Source organism: Branchiostoma lanceolatum, chromosome 10 (assembly GCF_035083965.1).
Source record: "Branchiostoma lanceolatum isolate klBraLanc5 chromosome 10, klBraLanc5.hap2, whole genome shotgun sequence".
Classification (NCBI taxonomy): Eukaryota; Metazoa; Chordata; class Leptocardii; order Amphioxiformes; family Branchiostomatidae; genus Branchiostoma; species Branchiostoma lanceolatum.
This window is the reverse complement of record NC_089731.1, coordinates 6,251,980-6,271,752: the sequence shown is the minus strand read 5'-3', so window position 1 is coordinate 6,271,752 and position 19,773 is coordinate 6,251,980. Positions and strand designations below refer to the sequence as shown.

Here is a 19,773-nt window from a genome sequence, read left to right as displayed (position 1 = left end):
TCACAGGTTCAAAGACTTTAAGTACATGTATATCATAGACTACTTTCTCTGCTTAGCGCTAATTATATAAGCACTAATGGGAAAGGGTATGGTAGCTGAAATATTGGTGAACTACTGCTTGCACAACCGTGTAGCCCAAGGGCTATAGAAATGGAGATGTGGGAAGGGCTACCCTTGGTTCAAGCTGACTTCTTGACTTGTGATTCAAAAACTGTCACGATATGTTGTGTGAATATAGGTTAACCAGACCATCATTATCAAAAAGATCAAAAGACCACCACCTGTAATTCTTTTTGACCTACCTTTATTTCAATTTACTGTATTGATTGGAACAATTTAAACTTTGCACAAAACTATCAAATTCTCAGAAAAAGTTTTAATGAACAATTAGTAGGCAATTACATTAGTATTAAATCCGCACACTGTGATTTTTGTTGTTGCCTTATAAGCTATACATCTCACAAAATAGTTGTTGAAGCTGACTTGCTAAACACAAACTGACTACATGTATATGGCAGTCACCATTGACAGTCATCAGCCAAGTCCATGGACCAGTGGCCATATTACAGGGGTTTAGTAAAACTAACAGTAGATGAAAATGTAATGATAAACTCAGTATATCTCAGTATATCAATTCATGGTTTAAACATAAAACATAGGCAACGTTTTGTACTGCAATATCCAACTCTGACAATGATGAAATAGGACCAGCTGATATCCTGGGTAATAACAGAGGAAACATTGAGGTAATATGAAAGTTGATACATTAGAATAGTACTTCATTAAAGGATATTTGCCTACATAACCAGTCATCATGTGAAGTAGTAAGGTTTCTTAACGTTGATACCGTATTCTGACAGGGCTGGAGACAGGTCCTCCATGGACAGTGTATATCTCTTATCCTGGGGAGAAAATAAGGAAAAAGGTTCAAAATCCTGAACAGTACATGGTTTGAAAATACACTGGAACACCAGGAACAACAAACTACAAGAACATGTAGTCAGGGCTCAAAAAACTTTCTTCTTCTGCACAGGAAAAATTCTAACTGCAAACCTCGGTTTCTTCCTCATGATTTAGTTCATCAATAAGCAATTTGTTTTGAAGATGTTCCTGGTAAATTCATGTACATGTATACCAATTGAATACCTTATAATCTGGATTATTCTGCAAAGAATTAAGGCAGTTTTGGGGCTGCTTCTGACCACAAGATACTCTAGTGTTGTAGCTGCAATACCACAGCTGACGTAGCTTGTTTTATCATGGACCTTTGCAGATGGATATCAGAAATAACTGCACAGCTCTAATTTTGCTTGCATATGATTATGAAGCAGGTGGTGTTTGGAGCTGTGCTAGTTCTATCTGTGGCTCCCACAGTTATACAACTGGATAATATTGTGCAGGCAAGTAAAAGAGCACCCTTTAGGATGAAGAAAGTAAAGAATGCATGAATCCCCAGTCCCCACCTTGCCAGACTTTCTGGAGCTCTGTGCTGAACCCCTCATCTTACAGTGCTGAAGAGCATCGTTGGCGATGTCAGACACAAACTTCTGCGCAGCCAATGAGATAAGACGTACTCTGAAGTAGAAAAACAGGGAAAAAACGCACTATTGGAATGTGTATCATCAAATACATGTACAATATATAGATGAAGGTTCATCGATTAGTTTTCAAAAATACTTTCAGCTGAATACACAGAACTATATAATTATAAAGTAGCAAAACATTCTATATGTAATATAACCATTTACTTTTGTTTCTGGGAATTTGGAATCATGTTATACCAAAGGGCAGTTACACCATGTGCTACCGTAATACAGATAAGAGTAGGCAATGAAACTACAAGGACACAACAAGTCAACTCACATTCTTGGATCAGAAGCTTCAAACCCTGCTCTGTTCAGGTAATATGCTGTCACCGCATCTGGGATCTGGACGAAACAAGTTACAAGTTGCAATAAAATGGAGTCTTAGTAAAGGTGTCTTGCTCACAAACATTGGCGCTGGCTACATTTTTTGGCAAACAAATTTGAATCAAAGAGTTATGATTTCAATGGCATCAAAAGAGGTCTAATGTGAAGTAAGCTCTACATGTGGCTTTATCGCAATTTTTAAGAGAAAGGGTACTAGTACATGTATGGTAGTTGTCCTATGAACTACTGGTGGACTACAGCTTGCACAACCGTCTATAGAAACTCAATGAATGAGAAACTCAATTACTTTCTTAATGGTATTGGTTAGGGCTTTAATCTATGTAAACCAATGTTCAGGAATACTGTAACAGAAACAGACTCTATAGACTATACTAACCGTTGGTGTGTAGTCCTCCAGCTGCAGTAGGAAGTCCGCGAGCGACACCCCAGCTGTGCGCACCTCCCCACCGACCACGTCTGTACCCGCGCCGCCGGTCATGTTAGTACTGGTGGACGATGGGCCTGGGAAAGGCAGAAGGATTTTAGTGGTTTAGCAAGCATAAGCATGTCCCCGTGCCGCAAGCGGTAACGTTAATTCAACCCCGCTGGTGGGAAATAGGGATCAAATTCCATGGATCAGCGTGCCGGAGTTTGATCCTATTAAAGATCCGCCACTGCTTTCACATGTTGTAAGGGATTGCATTCGTCATTTCAGATGGTGACAAGAAGCCTCAAGTGCCAAACGCATAATGATACTCAAAATTAGAAAACTTGAATCATGTAAAACCTAAGATAGTCATTTTGATGTAGTGAATAGTTTTATTCCATACTCATGTCTTGTTCTATGTTTACTATTGTTGCCATACTTTGTACCTGCTACAATGGTCGCGCAATAAAGTTCTTCTATAAAGAACCCAACATACTTATCAAGAAGAGTAGGGATGACCTGGTATGCTTGGCTAAACACGCAAGCCATAGCTAAGCTGCACAGCATTACTAGCTAACGAAAAAGTGTAATGCTTTGTCCTCAGGTTTGGCCGCTTCCATTCAGGATCATATTAAAGGTCAGAGCTTCAAGAGACTGTAAAAAACCAAACCTCGATTACTACACGTATGATGTAGCAACTACACGTATGATGTAGCAACATAACTCTACAACTCTACTCTATACCAACCTATGCACCTTAAATTCTGTGTTCAACGTCTGTTTTTGTTGGGTTCATCTCTAGAGCTCTGTTGCCCCCCTCCCCATAAATCCACCCGACAACAAACTTTCATATCTCTGTCCATTCAAAACTATATTTCTGTCCCTAAAACTGCACCGAAACATAACAAAGTACATCCTGGTTACCTGTAGTCGGCGTGTTGGACGACATATTGGCCCAGTTTAGAGAATATAACTGCGAAACTTCGAGAAGTGACGTTGGCAGCTACCACCGTGCTTTCCTGACGCCAGAGTTCTGAATAGTCTGCTATGCTCAGTCCAAATCTGCCGAATCGTTACAGTTGAAAGTAGTCACTATGAAAAATATACTTTCTTTAATTTGATCAATGCAGTTTTGTTTACCACACGATTACATATTATCCTGGTACCATTCGTTATTTGTTGACGTCTTTATTGTTGACCTTGGTCAAACATAATGAAATACAAATGTTCCGCTATGCTCAGTCCCAAGAGCTCGAATCGTTCGCTGTGCGAATAACTCGCTACGGAATCATTGATATTGGCGGGAAATCCAAGATGGCGGAAAGTAACCCGTTTGGAGAAGAAGACTACGAACAAGTCGCCTACACACAGGTAAACTTGGCTTGCTGTGTTGTTTTTTCCATTTTAACGTCGATTACAACTAGTTCATGCCGTTTTTGGTCAAGGGGATACCACTGGTTAACAGGTAAAAGTATTCGGGAGATGACAAGATCGATTGAAATTCTAGGCACCCCCCTCCCTCATAAATTATGTTTCATGACTATATCAAAGCAACATCATTGCAAAAACATGTCTTGAGACGGGGATTAGGTGAATCATATATGTGGTTACTGACTAATAGAAATGGATTGATTGATTGGTTGATTGATTGATTGGTCAGTTGGTTGGTAAGTTGGGTGATAATTATTTGATCGATCCCAGTGCCAAAAGCAAATCCGGCGATTTTTATTATATTTGAATTACTGCAAGGACATATAATTAATATAAATTGATTTAATCAATGGATGATTGATTGATTGATTAATTGATTGATTGATTGATTAAATTAATGTGTTGATTAATTCACTGATTGATGGATTGATAGATAAAATTATTGATTTCTCTCCAGCATATGAAGGCTGCAATGCATCACACCATTGGCCAGATGTGTGATGAGGTATTGATTGATTGATTGATCTCCCCCTAGCGGCTGAAGGCTGTGATGCACCACACGGTTGGTCAGCTGTTTAATGGGGTATGAACTATTAACTGATTAATTGATTGATCTCCCCCTAGGCCCTAGCGCCTAAAGGCTGCAGTGCACTACACGGTTGGTCAGATGTTTAATTGGGTATTAAGTATTAACTGATTAATTGATTGATCTCCCCCTAGCGCCTGAAGGCTGCGGTGCACCACACGGTTGGTCAGATGTGTGACGATCACGGTGAGGAGAGCGGAGTGACCTTCTCCCGCCAGGTCATCGCCGCCATGTCAGAGGCAACCATGAAGAAATGTGGTAAGACTTATCGTGAATTAGGAAATATTTGTGGTGGTTTTATGTTTTTGTGGTTACCTCTCACATGGCAAACATATGCCATTGTATTATGCATCGATGATTTTAGATTAGTACACTAGTTTAGATAGTTCATAGCTCATAGCTTACCTGTCCCCAATACATTAAAGGTATACAGATTGTATGTTGTGTATGTCTTTCCTGTTCTGACCAGTGATAGATTAACTTTTCAGTTGCCATGCCATACATTATACCTGATGCAATTGTTGTGCAATAAACTTTGATTTGACTTGTCTTCTACTACCATTCGTTTACACATCCAATGAATGCTGTAAGTATAACATGAAATTGGTTGTACCTGTCCTAAACTGACATTTTGATTCACTGACGTCTGCCAACAGGGGAATTTGCAGTTGACCTGGAGCTTTTTGCCAGGTAAGAAGTTTTACATACTTCATATTCTTTGCTGTTGGCTTTCCTTAATTCTAATGTAAGTTATTATTGTCGTAAACACTAAATAATCACAATGCAGTATTTACCACATTGAGGTCAGACTTGCAAGTGGTAACTACTGTAGTAGTAGTATTGTAGGTAACCTCTCCTTAGTCTTAAATGTAAATGGATGAAAGGATGCGCATGCTCAGTAAAGGTAGGCTCATAAAATATTTTAACATGTACATATACATGTAGCATTAAATCTTTAGGATGGGATGTTAAGCCATGGTCATTGCATTTTTTCAAAAGGAACTAGTAAAACTTTCCCAATACATTAAAGGGCTACAGATTGTATGTTGTGTATATCTTTCCTGTTCTGACCAGTAAAAGATTAACTTTTCAGTTAGCTAAAGTTCATTAAGATACATTATCTTTACATCTCTTCAGGCATGGGAAGAGAACTGTGGTGAATGCAGATGATGTGAAGTTGGTGGCAAGAAAAAACAGGCTTTTGGTGAAGAATCTCTTTATTCTGTCATATTTATATCATCTTAATACATTTTTTGTGTGTCTGTAATCATCATCCACGTGTGACTTCACTACTGAAACCCATGATGCATGACGGTAAAACCTTGTGTCCAAAGTGGTGGGTCATTTCCCCTGAAGATGACTAAATACTAACAACAATTTATGAGCTGATGTTTTGATGTAGCCAACTTTTAATCTTCTTTCAACACAACAAACAAGTCTCACAACAAACTGTCCATACTGCAGCCTTCCTCTGGTTCAAATTACCAATCGCTAGGACATATGATATCAGCGCTAAGCCATTTCATAGTTCCTAGTGCTCATGTGCAGTTGTGATGCAATCTGGTGTGAGGTCGAAATGTAAGTCATTCTTAAAGCCAGGGGCCTTATACTTTCACCTTAGGCCACCAGACATCATGACTGCACATGTGACATGAGCAGTAGCAACTGTGAAATGACTTATTGGTTTAAAAAAAATCCAGGTTAAGTTTGTGTCAAGTAACAAACCTGCCCTCTCTGTTTCAGGAAAGGCACATCTCACAGATGGCAGACAGTCTGGTCTCAGAGAAGGAGAAGAAGAAAACCAAGAAGACCAAGAAAGTGACGGCACCCTCTAACAACAGTGATGCAGAGAACGATGACTCTAATATGTGATGACACTGTTCATGCCTATCCTTGACAGCTGTCTTGCCATATTGGCAGATACATGAGAAATTTCCTCTCCAATGCTGGTCACTTTAATTGGGAAAATGGTTTAACTACATGTATTTTAAGGGAACTGAAGTTGGAAATCCTACAAGTCCTCTCAAGGAAAGTTTAAAGGGCATGCTTCCCTGTTAGCCTGACTGATGCTAGGGTCACATTTCCAATCCGAGGCCCGGCCGGGCAGTCTTTGGGAACGAAAAGTATGATATAAAAGACAACAAAAACATAAAACGTACCTAAAATTATTTAAGAGCATAGCTTGTGCAAATTTATGGACGTACACTTTGATTTTTCGTTTCCGCAAACAGCTCGACCGGGCCCCGGTTAGGAAATGTGACCCTAGCATAAATCATGTTCCAAGGTGCCTGTCCAACAACTAGCTGGTACAATGAAGAGACTTTGTAACACTGACTAGGAAGTTAAAATCCTTCCCTCAGCTTTCGGTGTATACATAGGATGGTGCCTATCTCTATTTTCATAGCCCTTGAGCCACATAGTTGTGCGATCAATTACTCTTTCTCACAAGAGTCAAGTGCAGAAATCAGTGTGTACCTTTCTTAAATTCTTTGGTATGACCAAACTGGGGTTTGAACCCGTGACCTGAAGCAGGCACTCTACCCACAAGGCTTTTGCACCTAACACAGGCTAGTGTTGCACCCTCATTATGGTTTATTCTCATCTCTGTTGTAATGTGTACAGTACTTACAGAGATATCAGCATTTACTCTTCTAGTCTCATTTAGTCTAGGCCAAATACTAAGTTACCAGTCTTGTCTGCATCATGTTTTGTTACTTTCATATTTTTACTCCATCCAAGATATCATGCAGTCAGCCAGAAAAAAAAAATATACCAACATATAAGAAAACACACAAATATCTTTGTTTTGACTTTATTTTTGGCATTGAGTCAGCCTTGAACAAATAAGTTTACATTTATCTTCAATATAAGCAAATGGAATTCACTCTTTACAATAGGAAAATTATTTTTGTTCACATGTGCATTCTCTTCCTTACTAATTACATTACAAAGAATGCAGTACATACACAATAACTTAAGTATGCACAGCAGAATTATTGCATTTTTTTTATCCGTATAGCATATCCTTGATGAAGGGCCTTAACAAAAGGTCATCAAATAGACCATTTTCATGCAATGAAGCGGGCGGGTGATGCCGCCATGTTGGTGTCCCTATTTGCATTTCAAAGCGTACACAAAATTTGTTGTTCTTTATCGGCAAGTTGTAAAGTTCTGGCATCCTCTTCGTTATTTGAGATGACCCTAATGTCTGAGCCTTGAGTCACTGGTATGAAAATAGGGACACCAACATGGCAGCGGGCGCAACAATAGCATCACATGGTGACGCTCTACAGTAGTGAAATGTTGGGTTTATGTTGTGTCTTAGACAAAGTTTTGATAAAATTTGATAATTGTTTATATATCAAACCTGAGTCCTAAGGTCTACTTTAGGAGGTACATGACCACGTCACTTTTAGATACAATGCCATCCACTGAATCAAATGAATGTGCCTTATTATAGTTTGTCAGACCCTGTTTTCCTTTGGGGCACCTTGGCTCTGGTTAATCGGTCTGTCCCTGTTCACAACGATATACTGGTTGTTCCACCTGGCTACGTGGTGAAACTTGGGGTTAAAACCCGGCTTGACCTGATACACAACATTGGCATCCTGTATGCCTTTAGGTACATATCGCTTCACAGGTTTCCTGTACACAATTAAGGGCCTACTTTTGACGTAAGAGCCTACTTTACCGGGCCTGAGTTCCGGGCCTGCAGTGATGCTAAAGACTTTTAAAAGATCTCTGGGAGTGAGCGTCGATATGGGATGGTAAGAAATGGTGTTCTTGACGGATTGTGAGACATTGCTTGGCAGCTTGTGCGTTTTCTTCAAGACATACTCCCAGTCTTGCCACAGCATCTTGAGCTTGGTGCAGAAGAAAGGATCGACGGTGAACCAGTCGTCCCAAGGAGACTTTGGAAATGTCAGATTTGGTGCGATTCCCTGTACCGGAGCACTCACTGTCCTACAATACAAGGAAACTTTCTGAACAACCTTGTCAAAATGTTCGACCTCCCTTGCGAAGTCGTCCCCTTGTTGGCTAATTTTGTTCCATAAGGATCGATTAAAGTGATTGTACAAAGCATAATCCACGTTACTCCACTCTTGGTGCTTTTTCTTATACTTCTCAGGGAGCTCCATTGTCCTGTATGCATATTGCCTCTGGTTCTTGGGTTTCAGGTCGTACAAGATGTCTTGTATTCTCCAACACATCAACCTCTTCAGCAGTACCAAGGACTCCATGTAATGTTCAAGAATCAAAACTAGGAACATCTCTTTGTCCAACTGTGTGACGAAGTTTTCAATCGCAGCCTGGTCGTCGGTAAGCCCCATGGGGTACCCAAGATCGAACGACATGAAGTTTTTCGTGAGCGAAAACGGGTCCCTGTGCTGTCGACTCGTGACGTAAGGGTCTTGGTACTTTTCCGGGTTTTCTAGAAACGTCGCGATTGGGTTGTGAGAGTGCTCGAGTTGGTACTCGTGCGGTAAATGGAACCAGTTGAAGACGGACTTGAGTTGGTCGAGAGGATGACGTAAGATGGTGAGATAAACCGCGTTGGGGGTCATGAGGTGGTCCGTCAGACGTCGGTCGTACACGATGTGGTCTGTCAGTATGTTGAAAGCGCCACCTGCCGAAGGAATGAGGTCCTCCATCTTGAGTAGGTTGGGCCAGCCGATGTCACTCTTGTGGTTTCTGTGTCGGGATATATTTGAAAGAAGAAGAAAAACATGATGGAAAATCTAAAATCTAACCATACATATTCGGATATCATCATCATTATCAATCACTTTTTAGTTTACAAACAGATACAAACGATGCTTATACGTTAGCACACTCAGCTGATATCCATAATATAAGTTATTGAATGAAAAGAACACATAGAAATATTTCATTGTCTAGGTAAAGACTTTGGCTCTAACTAGTTTGATATTATGGGTAGTCTAGAAACATCAACAAGTAATTTCATGTTTTTGTTTGTCAATTCAAGCCGGATACTATGTTAGTCAGTCGATTGAATGAAATAGAAGCATAAGATGAGAGGCATATATTTCTGAAGAATCAAATCAGCCACCTTGGTAAGACAAACGTAGCCCCATGTTCGTAACCAAACCGTTGGAAGATACAGGCTGTAGTGGTGGACCCGGCCTTGTGAACCTTCACAAACACGAAGTCTTTCTTCTTCTCACATGTCTTCCCCTTCTCTGTCTCACTGGACCACAGCCAACTTTCCTGTCTGGTAAACAACAACAAAAAAATGAAGAAGGGTATATTAGGTTTCATACTTTCCAGCACATGTGCAAGTAATCACACTTTGAAAGAAGACCAAACACACGTGCTGCAAATACATACACACCGATATATAGACCTGTCCTAGGTGCTGAACATCATCTATGCATAACCGTACACTCACAATCACATCTGTCCTTGATGCAGCCACGCGCACGCACGCACACAAAATAAAACGCACATGTCCTTGGTGCTGAGTACCTTCCACACACAAATATAGAGACCTGCCCTTGGTGCTGAACTCCAACTACACACCGCTTCTGTGTTTTGTGTCAAACACCATCCATGCAAAATCTACAGACCTGTCCTTAGTGCTAAACGCCATCCATGCAAAATCTACAGACCTGTCCTTGGTGCTGAACTCCATCCTTGCACAAAAGCACAAGCCTGTCCCTTTAGCCTTGGTGCTGAGCACCATACAGATCGCACTCATATGGAATACGTGCAGTCTGCCGAGATTATACGGTTGAAGGGTGACCTTGCCTGGTCTATTAGAAATCTAATCCAAATTCCCACCCCCTGTAATTACTTCTCGCGTAGATAACGCTTCATTCTACACGCCCCGTAATAAACTTCAGCCCTTACCGGAACCCCCAGGCCTGGAACGGCAAGTACAACAGCCAATCAATACGTCAGACGTCAATCTTGCAACTCTTAAAGATCGGTATCATGACAGCTTGGGCCCCAAGGGCTAATAGTATATATGATAGGAAGTACGTACGTAGGCTTGCATTATTATATGGTAGTTACATTGACGTTGTCATACTTCGCAGTTATGCGTAACGCGCGATACGGGGCGATATATCAGTCTCTACAAGCCGAAGGCTGGCAGGAGATTTGTAGGAGAGGTACTCGTCTGTGAAATGGTGACGTTCCGCTACATAATATGTACGCAACAGATCTAGACTATCTTGTTTAATCTAAATAGGATCATAAACCACTGGTAACTTAACTTTCTGCATGCTAAGGGCAAAACGTTGTATTGGTGATGGATGATGGCAGCAGGGAGAAGGTCAGGGTGCAAAGTTGTGTCTGAAAATGTTTGTAAAGCATCAGTTCAACGTTTTTATTTTTCTATGTAAAACGTGCGGTAGGAAAAGGTCTTTTCAATCTATCTAAATCTGGATGGGCTTTCATTTTGTACCACACAACAAGATATTAAGGTTTACTCTCTACAAATATTCGATATGCAAATCAGTATAATGATAGGCTACGAATGTCTTCAGCAGGTGGAAATTGGTAGCCTCAAAATGAAAAAAGATTATCAAAAATGATACCTAATATTGTATATCATAATTTGGTATCATTTCGCATCATCATGCCGACTTGCATGTCATATGAGGACATAGCATCATAGAGCCTCTTGGGAATCAACTATATTTGATAAATCAAAATAAAATGACAGCTTTGAAAGTAAAATTAGATTCCGCTGCATACCTTAATATTATATATTGAGACTAGTCTTGCAGAAATACCCTAAGGCATAGTTGACAAATGAATAAATAAGTGAATGATCGTTTATTTATCCTGCACCTGGCAACACAACGTCAACTCACATAATTCCGCCGGGTACCCTAAGACCGTCATATTAAAAAGAAACGGTACCGGTGTTATTGTCAAGGCTTTAGTACTGTAGACAATAACTTAGTGATGATGAACAGCTGGATATCTTGAGTGTGCAGACTTCGGGGATTACTGATACAGCATTTGAAGACCTCTTTAAATTTGCCATCTTTTCTGTCTTTTTACATGTGACGGTCACTCGGTGGAATTATGAGAGATGGTGTTAGTTATAAAGTTTGAGACATAAAAAATGGTTTGATTAATTAGTCATTAAGGTCGGTCATGAAAAGTAAGACACTGCATTTAAGCCAATTATGACTTAGCTTGTAAGTTCATCTGTGCTGGTTGAAATAAATCAGTATGAAGCAAAGTTGTAAAAGTTGAAAACTGTAATTTCCAACACAAAAATTGCTCTCGACGGAGTTAAACAGTCGAATATTTCAGTAAGTTCAATTTTTGTGTTGGAAATAAGAGTTCGACTAGGCTTCAGAATGCTTATAACGTCTGTAAAAACAACTTAGAGCCCATCTCACACCCCTAGATTACCGCAGGGAGCGTTCAGCACCCGGTGTTCACACCCAATATGTGCTTCACTATTGCCCCTGTCGAGTGTGGGGTTATTGGAGCGGCCAAACGCAAATCCGGCAAAATTGGACACGGGTATTGAGCTGGGCGCAATATCGGGGAAATGTCTTATCGGCATGGATGGGTACCATGCCAGCGCACAGGTTGGCTAGCTGCTGCTGCAGTGTTGGGTTTATTAATATGCATGTGGCGGTGGTTCTTTTTTCATGCCTAGTGGCACATAAAGCAGAAAGTTTCTATGCTGTTTCTAGAGCAAGGTTTTGTTGCCAGGGGTTTGTCAAGCTATGTATAGTTCAGGATGGATTTGACTAGTAAATTCGAAGCGAAAACTAATAGCAACTTTATTGTAGATACGTGCTTGAAAGCTAGTGACATACAAGTAAGTACGTTACTTTGATGACGTCAACAAAAAATGTCTGTGAATTAATGCGAGATGTGGAAAGGAAGCATTTTAAATTTATTTTTTTTACATATTGACTTGCGTAGCCCGAACCGTTAAGGTGTTTGGTGCATTATTCATGCGTGGCGCGTTTAAAAAAAGCGCAACTGGATGGGGTACACGCCCATGCTAATGAAGTAATGGCACTTTATTACTGTTTACAGGCTATGCAATAATTTCTGACTTACATATTACCGACCGAATCTCAAAATACTTTCGATGGATTGTATAGTTTGATTGATTGATTAAATATTGCACGCTTTTACAAGGCAGAACTGGATAGAGTACACGTCGCATGTGATGGAGTGCAACTGAACCACTTCACTATTCAAGTGCAAGTGCATAAATCCTTGATTTACAAACTGCGTTGCGTAACCCAAACCCTTTATTTGATCCGTACGTGACACGTTTTAACAATTCAAGCGCTACTGGCAAAGTACACGTCGCGTGTGACGCAGTGCAAATGAAGTCGATTACGGTTTCATGGATGTGCAGTAGTTTCTTATTCAATTCCTGTAGCTCAATGATATCATTGAATTGAATTAAATTTCTTTATTTCGGACAGGTCACCCATAGAAACGACCCTTACAAACACAAAAACACATTGTGGTGAATTGTACTGTTTTCAAAAAAGCATTTTAAAACATGAGTAGAAAGGTGCTACTCGCTTAGGTACAAGTTACGTTTAATGCAGTGCAAATGAAGCGATGACACTTGAGTCTGTTACACGTACAATGTACTATCTAATGGGTGTGAAATGTAGCTTCCGATTTACATATTGCCAATCGTAGCTCAGTATCCTTTGGGTGGATTATCTTGTTTTCAATTCCTAAGTAATATGGAGAAATTCGAACTCGACGCTACATGCTTTTAATTGAACAAGTCACCGTGTGACGCAGTGTAAATTAAGCAATTGAATAGAAAATGAGTGCACATTAAATCATCAATTGCCTTCTGTTCCTCAGAATCGTTTTCTGATTTCCATATCGCTGAACGTAGCTCAAACTCCTGATAGATTTTTTGTGTTTGATTTATACGTGACATGTTTCAGTAAGGTGTTACACGCTACGTGTGACGCAGTGCAAATGAAGCAACGACACTTTACAACAGCAAAAATCAATGTCCAATACTGTTACTGAGATACGAGCGTACTGAGCACCGTATTATGTACAACATGCGCGTTTTTTATGAAGCAGAGGGAAATGTTAACGATAGTTCGCAGCAATTTTACCTTGAACTTGACGTTAGGAATAGCTTATGGATGACCTGGTTTCATGGACAGTATAGTAAGGTCATGACCATAGCTTTTTTCTTATTTATGAAGAGCGGTTACTATGGTAATTTTCGCACCCTGAATATCATTACAAAACATTAATGCTTTTGATTAGATAAAAGCACATATTTTTCTTTGTTTAAATGTCTATTAACAAATACTAGGACAGGAAGGGTATTTTTCTTCCACGTTTTTTTGTTATTTCTTCCACAAAGGAGCGATGTTTTTGTGCTAATTTTTGTACTTCTCCATCGGTACCACGATAAACAGAAAATTATTTATAGGTCGGTGTACCGAGGGCGTTTGCCGAAATATGTTTTCAGTGTCGAACCGTGGGAAATTGTGACAGACTACGGCATGCATTTTCACGAGCTCGAGTAAGTACTGCGAATTAGCCTCTCCCAGGCTCCAGACGTGGCTGGAAAGAGTAGAAACCGGCCAAATAGAGGAGTTGGCCAGCAAAGTTGCCACGTGTATCTATCGGCTGGCCTCCTCCTCTATTTGGCCGATTTTTCTCTTTCCAGCCACGTCTGGAGACTAGTAGAGGCTAACTGTGAATAGTCATGCAGGTCGAACATCATTCACCAGCCGTCCTCACAACAGAATCCCGTTCCAACCCCAACAGTTCTTGATTAAATGAGAACCGAAATGACTTAGAGAAGATAAAGGAAACACGTTACATGTATCTATTTATGTTGAATTTCCCAGTCACAACCAGCAAGCCAAGTTATAGATTCTCAGCTATATCTTGCGGCATACTTCATCATTCTTTGCTCAAACGAAAACCGCAAAAGGAATGCAAGAAGCACTTCGCCTTTTGGCCCGCTGTGACCCTTTGACAGTCGTGCTCATCGTTCTATGCCAGGAAAGTCCATCCGTGCTCGGCAACATTTTTCAAATTAAATTAGTCAATCAATTGATTAGTCAATCAATTACATCAATTGCATCGGGAACAATGGATGATACGATTTGCCATGAATTATGAAAGTCATAAGCTAACCTTACTGATCAACTATTCTAAAAGCTATGCCACAGAAAACTGCACGGTAATTGCAATGGGGAGCTGCATGATCTTGTTATAAGGGTGATAATATGAAGATGCGTTAAAAGGTTCAAATCTTTAGCCTCAACCAAGAAGCAAGCGATATGATTATTTTTTTGGGGGGGGGGGCATAGGACTGCAGAATTGTTGGGTCGTCAGTCTTGCCAGCTATGATGTTGTTTTTGTCTTATCTTTATATTTCATGGTCCTAGTTTGTCATTTTGCATTTTTGTAATGCAACCCAATTCTTTGTAATCATTCTGATTTCTTATCTTGATTTGATATTGGGCATGTATGGTTATTTCATTGTAACTGTGCACGGAGTTGTCTAGCGTCTAGCTAGTGGGAGTAACCATTAGATGATAAATCAATAAACCGAGGACCGCATTTCTCCATGTGTGATGAAGGAAACCCCTCACGCGGGCCCTGTCTCTGTAAAACCAAACCTCGCCGTCTTTAATCCCCTCCTACTGTTTCCTACGCGGAGGAATCTCGTTTCCACACCTCGAAATTAATATTTTCCTTCCGCCGGCTCCCACGGGAAGGTTCTATAATGGGGTTCATTGATCTTTTCGCTCGCTGTCGTTTCCAGTATCAACAAATTGAGGCTTCCGACATCACGCGATATCAACGTGACGCATTGGCGGAGGTTGGTGGTAACGGTAGTCTCGTGAGCAGGCTTTGCGCGGCTGGCGTTTAGGAGCAAGGCAAACATCCCATCGTAAACTTCCCGAAGTCTCCTAGGAATTAAATGGGAACGTTGTCGTTCCGCCCAGCACAGTGCGCCCACTCGGAGGAGTCAGTTAACGTCCAAGCAGATCTCCACGCGGGCAAAACTTATCAGCCAGCCAGAGAAGCTCCAGTCAGCCAGAGAAGGGAGGCTGGGGGCTGGCTGGAGCTTCTCTGGCTAGCTGATACGATTTTGCCCTCGTGGATAGATCTGCTTGGAGATTAGGAGTTAGTTACCTAGCTATAATCAGTAAGAATGGCTGTCATAAAAGGGCCACTGCTTACCAGTATTTTCAATCTTTATGGTAAAACATCCCTGCTGGGTTGCTAACGTTTTGATACTTTTTATCATATTGATCCACCCCCGAAAAGAGAGGGATACAGATTACTTTATCTGCTTTATTCGTGTTTTCCTTATTCCGGCATTTTGCCCCACTGACTTTTCAAAAGGCGCTACGTTGTAATTTTTAGTCTCCAATGACGTGGAATTTGCTAAGCATTTAGGTTATAGATTTGAAAGTGGTTTTCTTTTCTTTCTTTTTTGGTACAGACAATGATTTGTGGTGGTCCGTATTTGTTCAAGTAAACCTGGAGGAAGTGTTCTCACAAAACCATCTATCTTAAGGTCTTCTGCTAGTCTCAATATATGGTCAACCAATATATATCTTTACCGTGCCGGCCAATGCACATTATATTTGCCATCAGAACGCGGTACCAACAGGAAATTACTGCGCATTCATAACCTAACACCGGCAAAGTCAGAACCTCAGCCGAGAGGGAGGCTACTATCGAGGCTAGCAATGGTGACGCACCACCCTCACAGCACGGTTTTGTTGATGTCGGGAAAAATTGTTTACGCAAATCCGCGACTTGCCATTCCTGTCTCCACATGTTTCTGACACTGAACATTGGTCTCCTTGTATTTACACAGACGCCTCCAGTTTTAGGCGTCTAAGTGAATGGAATTTGCTGGTGGGCTGTGACTGTGTTATCGAACTAAATCCCTAGCTCCTTGAAATAGTCTTAACAGCAAGGAAAGCTCTTTCCGACACTTGAGTAAATTGAATTTTCGAACCTTACGTGTTGTGGCACCTCTTTCAAATCGGATTAAATGAAACAAGCGCAGATTTCATGTTTGAACCTAAAGTGAATCTGCCGAAATTTAGAAAATGGCTTTCTTAATGAAAAGTGACGGGCGTTATTTGATGTGCGTGTTTCTCTACCCTTACCCGAGTGGGGCACAATGATCCATGGTAGCGCCAGAAGCCAAACAAACGGATGTACATTGATTGATAACGCATGACAACAAGAAGACTATGCAGTGCACGGTTTACAAGAAAATAACAGACATACTGAAGACGGCCTTGGGCGAGGAAGTCTATCTCCACAAAGCAAAAAGAGCACTTTAAGGTCCAAGATGAGATACAACTGTATCCTCAACCACGCACTTTGTGGCGTAGCCTTTTCGTCCTTGTCAATACTATCTTAGAATCTTACGTTCCCTAGCAGCTTATCCACACATCATTTTACAAAGACGTATTTTTCCAAATCCCAGAAGATGCGAACGTATTTGTAGTTAAGTAGTTGAACCACAAACCTTTTCTTTCTGGTATGTGTTACTGTATAATCTTAAGTTCCAACGCAGCCAACACTTACGCCGTATCTACCAACAACAGTCTTTTGAGAGACTCTTAAAGATATAAGGCTATTTTACACCACATTCCGCATGTGAAGTAAACGTGTTTCCCCCTACATAGCTAGGCTACTGGGCAGCCTTTAGGCGTACTTTCAAATGTGCTGTCAAATAGTGGTGGTGACACGAGAACTAGAAAATACAGAGCATAACCTTCCGTCAAGTATATATATCAAGAAGAAAACCGCAAAACACATATGCATATTGTATTTATCCTGACCGCTACTTCTTCCAATCAGTCCTGTTAGATTGCTTAGTATATTGCCAGAGAAAAACACGTAACGTTTCACTGGTGTGCCAACGCTGGATGTGTAGGGAGTTATGTAGGGGTCAGATCTTCATTTCATTATGGAATACAGAATACCTGCCATTCAAAACTATAAGGAATCCTTGAAATAATCCCTGCATTGGAATCTAATTCAATATTGGGAAAACAAAAATCCATTTACAACGAGATATACTCGATGCTGAAACCCAATTAAGATTCAATGATTGAGTTATATTCTGTTAATACGGCACGCACACACACACTCACAGGCACGCGCAGACATACATACACACACACAATCGCGTGCACGCACACACACACATAAACGCACACAATGGCAAAACCGAACCAAATCGAACTCTTCGGCGGAGGCACATAATGACATGATGGCATCCTACGAAATACCTTCCATCCCTCAAGACGTTTCCTACTTGCGTCTCTGACTCGTTCCACGTCTTCAGCCCCCTCCTTCCTCCACTGAACGCCTTGAAGAGGGCAGACTCCTGCTGTCCGGTCAGGTAGATGAAGAAGACGCAGCTGAAGGTGCCGCTGATGAGGGCCGCGGCGGCAAGCCGGTTGAGGAGGGGCCGCCGCGCGCTCCACCACCGCCCCGCTCCCTCCCGCATGGCGCTCACAGCTCGGGGTGTACCCGCTCAACCTCACAGCTCATCCTTGGCACAGAGCACGGGAAAACGTTTCCTTTGATAAACGCGGTCGATTCGGAACGGGCGGACCCCGAAATTTCACACAATTAGTCAGCTCGGTCAGCTGTGACGGGGGATGGGTGAAACTACAGGTTGGTCATTGGTTTCTGCAGACCTGCGAACGCCTAGCCTCGGCTGCAGGCCTTGTAGGCTGCGCCGGCATTTATTTTTCAACTTATCGGGGCCAGATTCTTTTGCTGGAGATATCGGTGACAAAATCTCTCTCTCTCTCTAGCAAAAGAACCCGGCACGCATATATTTAAAATCGCGAATCAGGGCTCACCTCAAAAATAAACGCTAGCACAGCCTGGAAGGCCTACAGACGAGGCTACGAACTCCAAAAGATTAGCGATTCTCCGCACGCCCCATAGCGATATAGGTGCGCAGTAGATTACACAGCGACAACAATGACACCTTTATGTATAAACATATCTGCAGTACTATGATATTTACACGGAATTGTGTTTTGACTTTTGTTTTAGTGACAACTCTATATGTTACGTGACACTGTTATTGTGACTTATTGAATAAAAGAATGTTAGTATTATCTATTATAGAGTAAGTTTTCCATAGTTGTCATGTAGCATAGAATTAATGATATAGAGCAGATTATCTTTTAAAGAATTGCTTTTAACTATTGTTTCATGTTTGCATCAGCCATGCATTATGTTTGATACAAATATTCTCTTCTATATATATTCATAATCACTTCTATCCTACTCTTCTATTCTGATAATACCATGTTCTGTTCAGTCAAGATAATTAGATCTTCATGTATATATATTCAATTGTGATTCTCATAATTTTCATGATATTTCTTGTAACAAAATTATGACAGTACTCAATAAACAAGATAAACAACACAGCATCAGACATGTAGATGTGTACGATACGCACGCCAGTAAACATATAGAAACATTAACATACAACATTATTATTGCAGCAACCTTTTCTATTTCATATGTTTTGTTTCTTTGTTCACGAATCATTGACAAAATTATTGATGATTAGTTGTTTCGTAAATGGTATCATCATTGTATTGACTCAGCTCTTGGTAATTGCTTTTGCATTTTAATGTTTCAATTTATTGATAACTTGGTGTCCTTGCTATATCAATTGTTTAGTGCTCTATTTTAAGTATTCAGTGTTCTGAACTGAATTATATTCTACATTTTTACATCCTACTGTTTTATCTTTAGGTGGTAATAACAAAATAGTGATAAAGAAACAGCAGGACACGTTTACGTCTACACGCGACAGGCGCCACAAAAATCCTTTACATATATATTATATCCACATGTCCAAGTCCCCGGGGGTGAACCTAGCCCGCGGTTCGAATATTGATGATTCCGTGTTGGCACATCTGATGAACAGCCGCTGTCTGGAAAGGAATGTATCAAAACCACAGCCCTTTCATGCGCTTGGTATGCCTTGCAATTTGTGTACCAGTCTTTTATGATTTTTCTGTTTCCTTGGAAGGATATTTGATGTGATCATTTTGACGAGTTTTGGATGTTCATTTTGCATAATTTGAAGAAAAAAAATCATTCATCAATTGATTTTGATGATAAATTCAATTTTTAGCATACTGTTTGCGAAGAGGAGAGGAGTTATTCGGCAGCTATAATAAAGGATATATCAGGCTAGTTTTTCATGCAGACTGAAGACTCGTGAAGACTCACAATAAATAAATAACTAGCTTTAAGTATCCACTGTCCCCATGTATTAGCCTGAGTGTCGTCCTGGTTAGATCCAGGCTCTGCCTTCACCAAACATACCACGACTGTTGGTGAAGGCAGAGCCTGGAACTAACCAGGATGACACTCAGGCTAATACA

The 19,773-nt window shown here is 40.7% G+C and overlaps 3 protein-coding genes across 3 annotated transcripts; 1 reads left to right on the top strand and 2 right to left on the bottom strand.

Annotated features, from left to right (window-relative positions):
* Positions 1–287: 287 nt before the first annotated feature.
* On the bottom strand, positions 288–3,394 carry LOC136444058 (transcription initiation factor TFIID subunit 10-like). The gene is made up of 5 exons (XM_066441518.1): positions 3,262–3,394; positions 2,308–2,432; positions 1,864–1,928; positions 1,464–1,575; positions 288–902 (listed from the first exon to the last, which is right to left on the bottom strand). Exons 1-5 carry the CDS (start codon positions 3,284–3,286, stop codon positions 813–815), a joined length of 417 nt encoding a protein of 138 aa, XP_066297615.1. The 5' UTR covers positions 3,287–3,394; the 3' UTR covers positions 288–812.
* A 178-nt stretch (positions 3,395–3,572) lies between these two features.
* Positions 3,573–7,271, top strand: LOC136444057 (centromere protein S-like). The gene is made up of 5 exons (XM_066441517.1): positions 3,573–3,708; positions 4,489–4,612; positions 5,011–5,044; positions 5,492–5,558; positions 6,098–7,271. Exons 1-5 carry the CDS (start codon positions 3,652–3,654, stop codon positions 6,224–6,226), a joined length of 411 nt encoding a protein of 136 aa, XP_066297614.1. The 5' UTR covers positions 3,573–3,651; the 3' UTR covers positions 6,227–7,271.
* LOC136444056 (galactosylceramide sulfotransferase-like) lies at positions 7,151–18,076 on the bottom strand. Its single transcript, XM_066441516.1, has 3 exons — positions 17,638–18,076; positions 9,426–9,587; positions 7,151–9,046 (listed from the first exon to the last, which is right to left on the bottom strand). Exons 1-3 carry the CDS (start codon positions 17,856–17,858, stop codon positions 7,819–7,821), a joined length of 1,611 nt encoding a protein of 536 aa, XP_066297613.1. The 5' UTR covers positions 17,859–18,076; the 3' UTR covers positions 7,151–7,818.
* Positions 18,077–19,773: the final 1,697 nt, after the last annotated feature.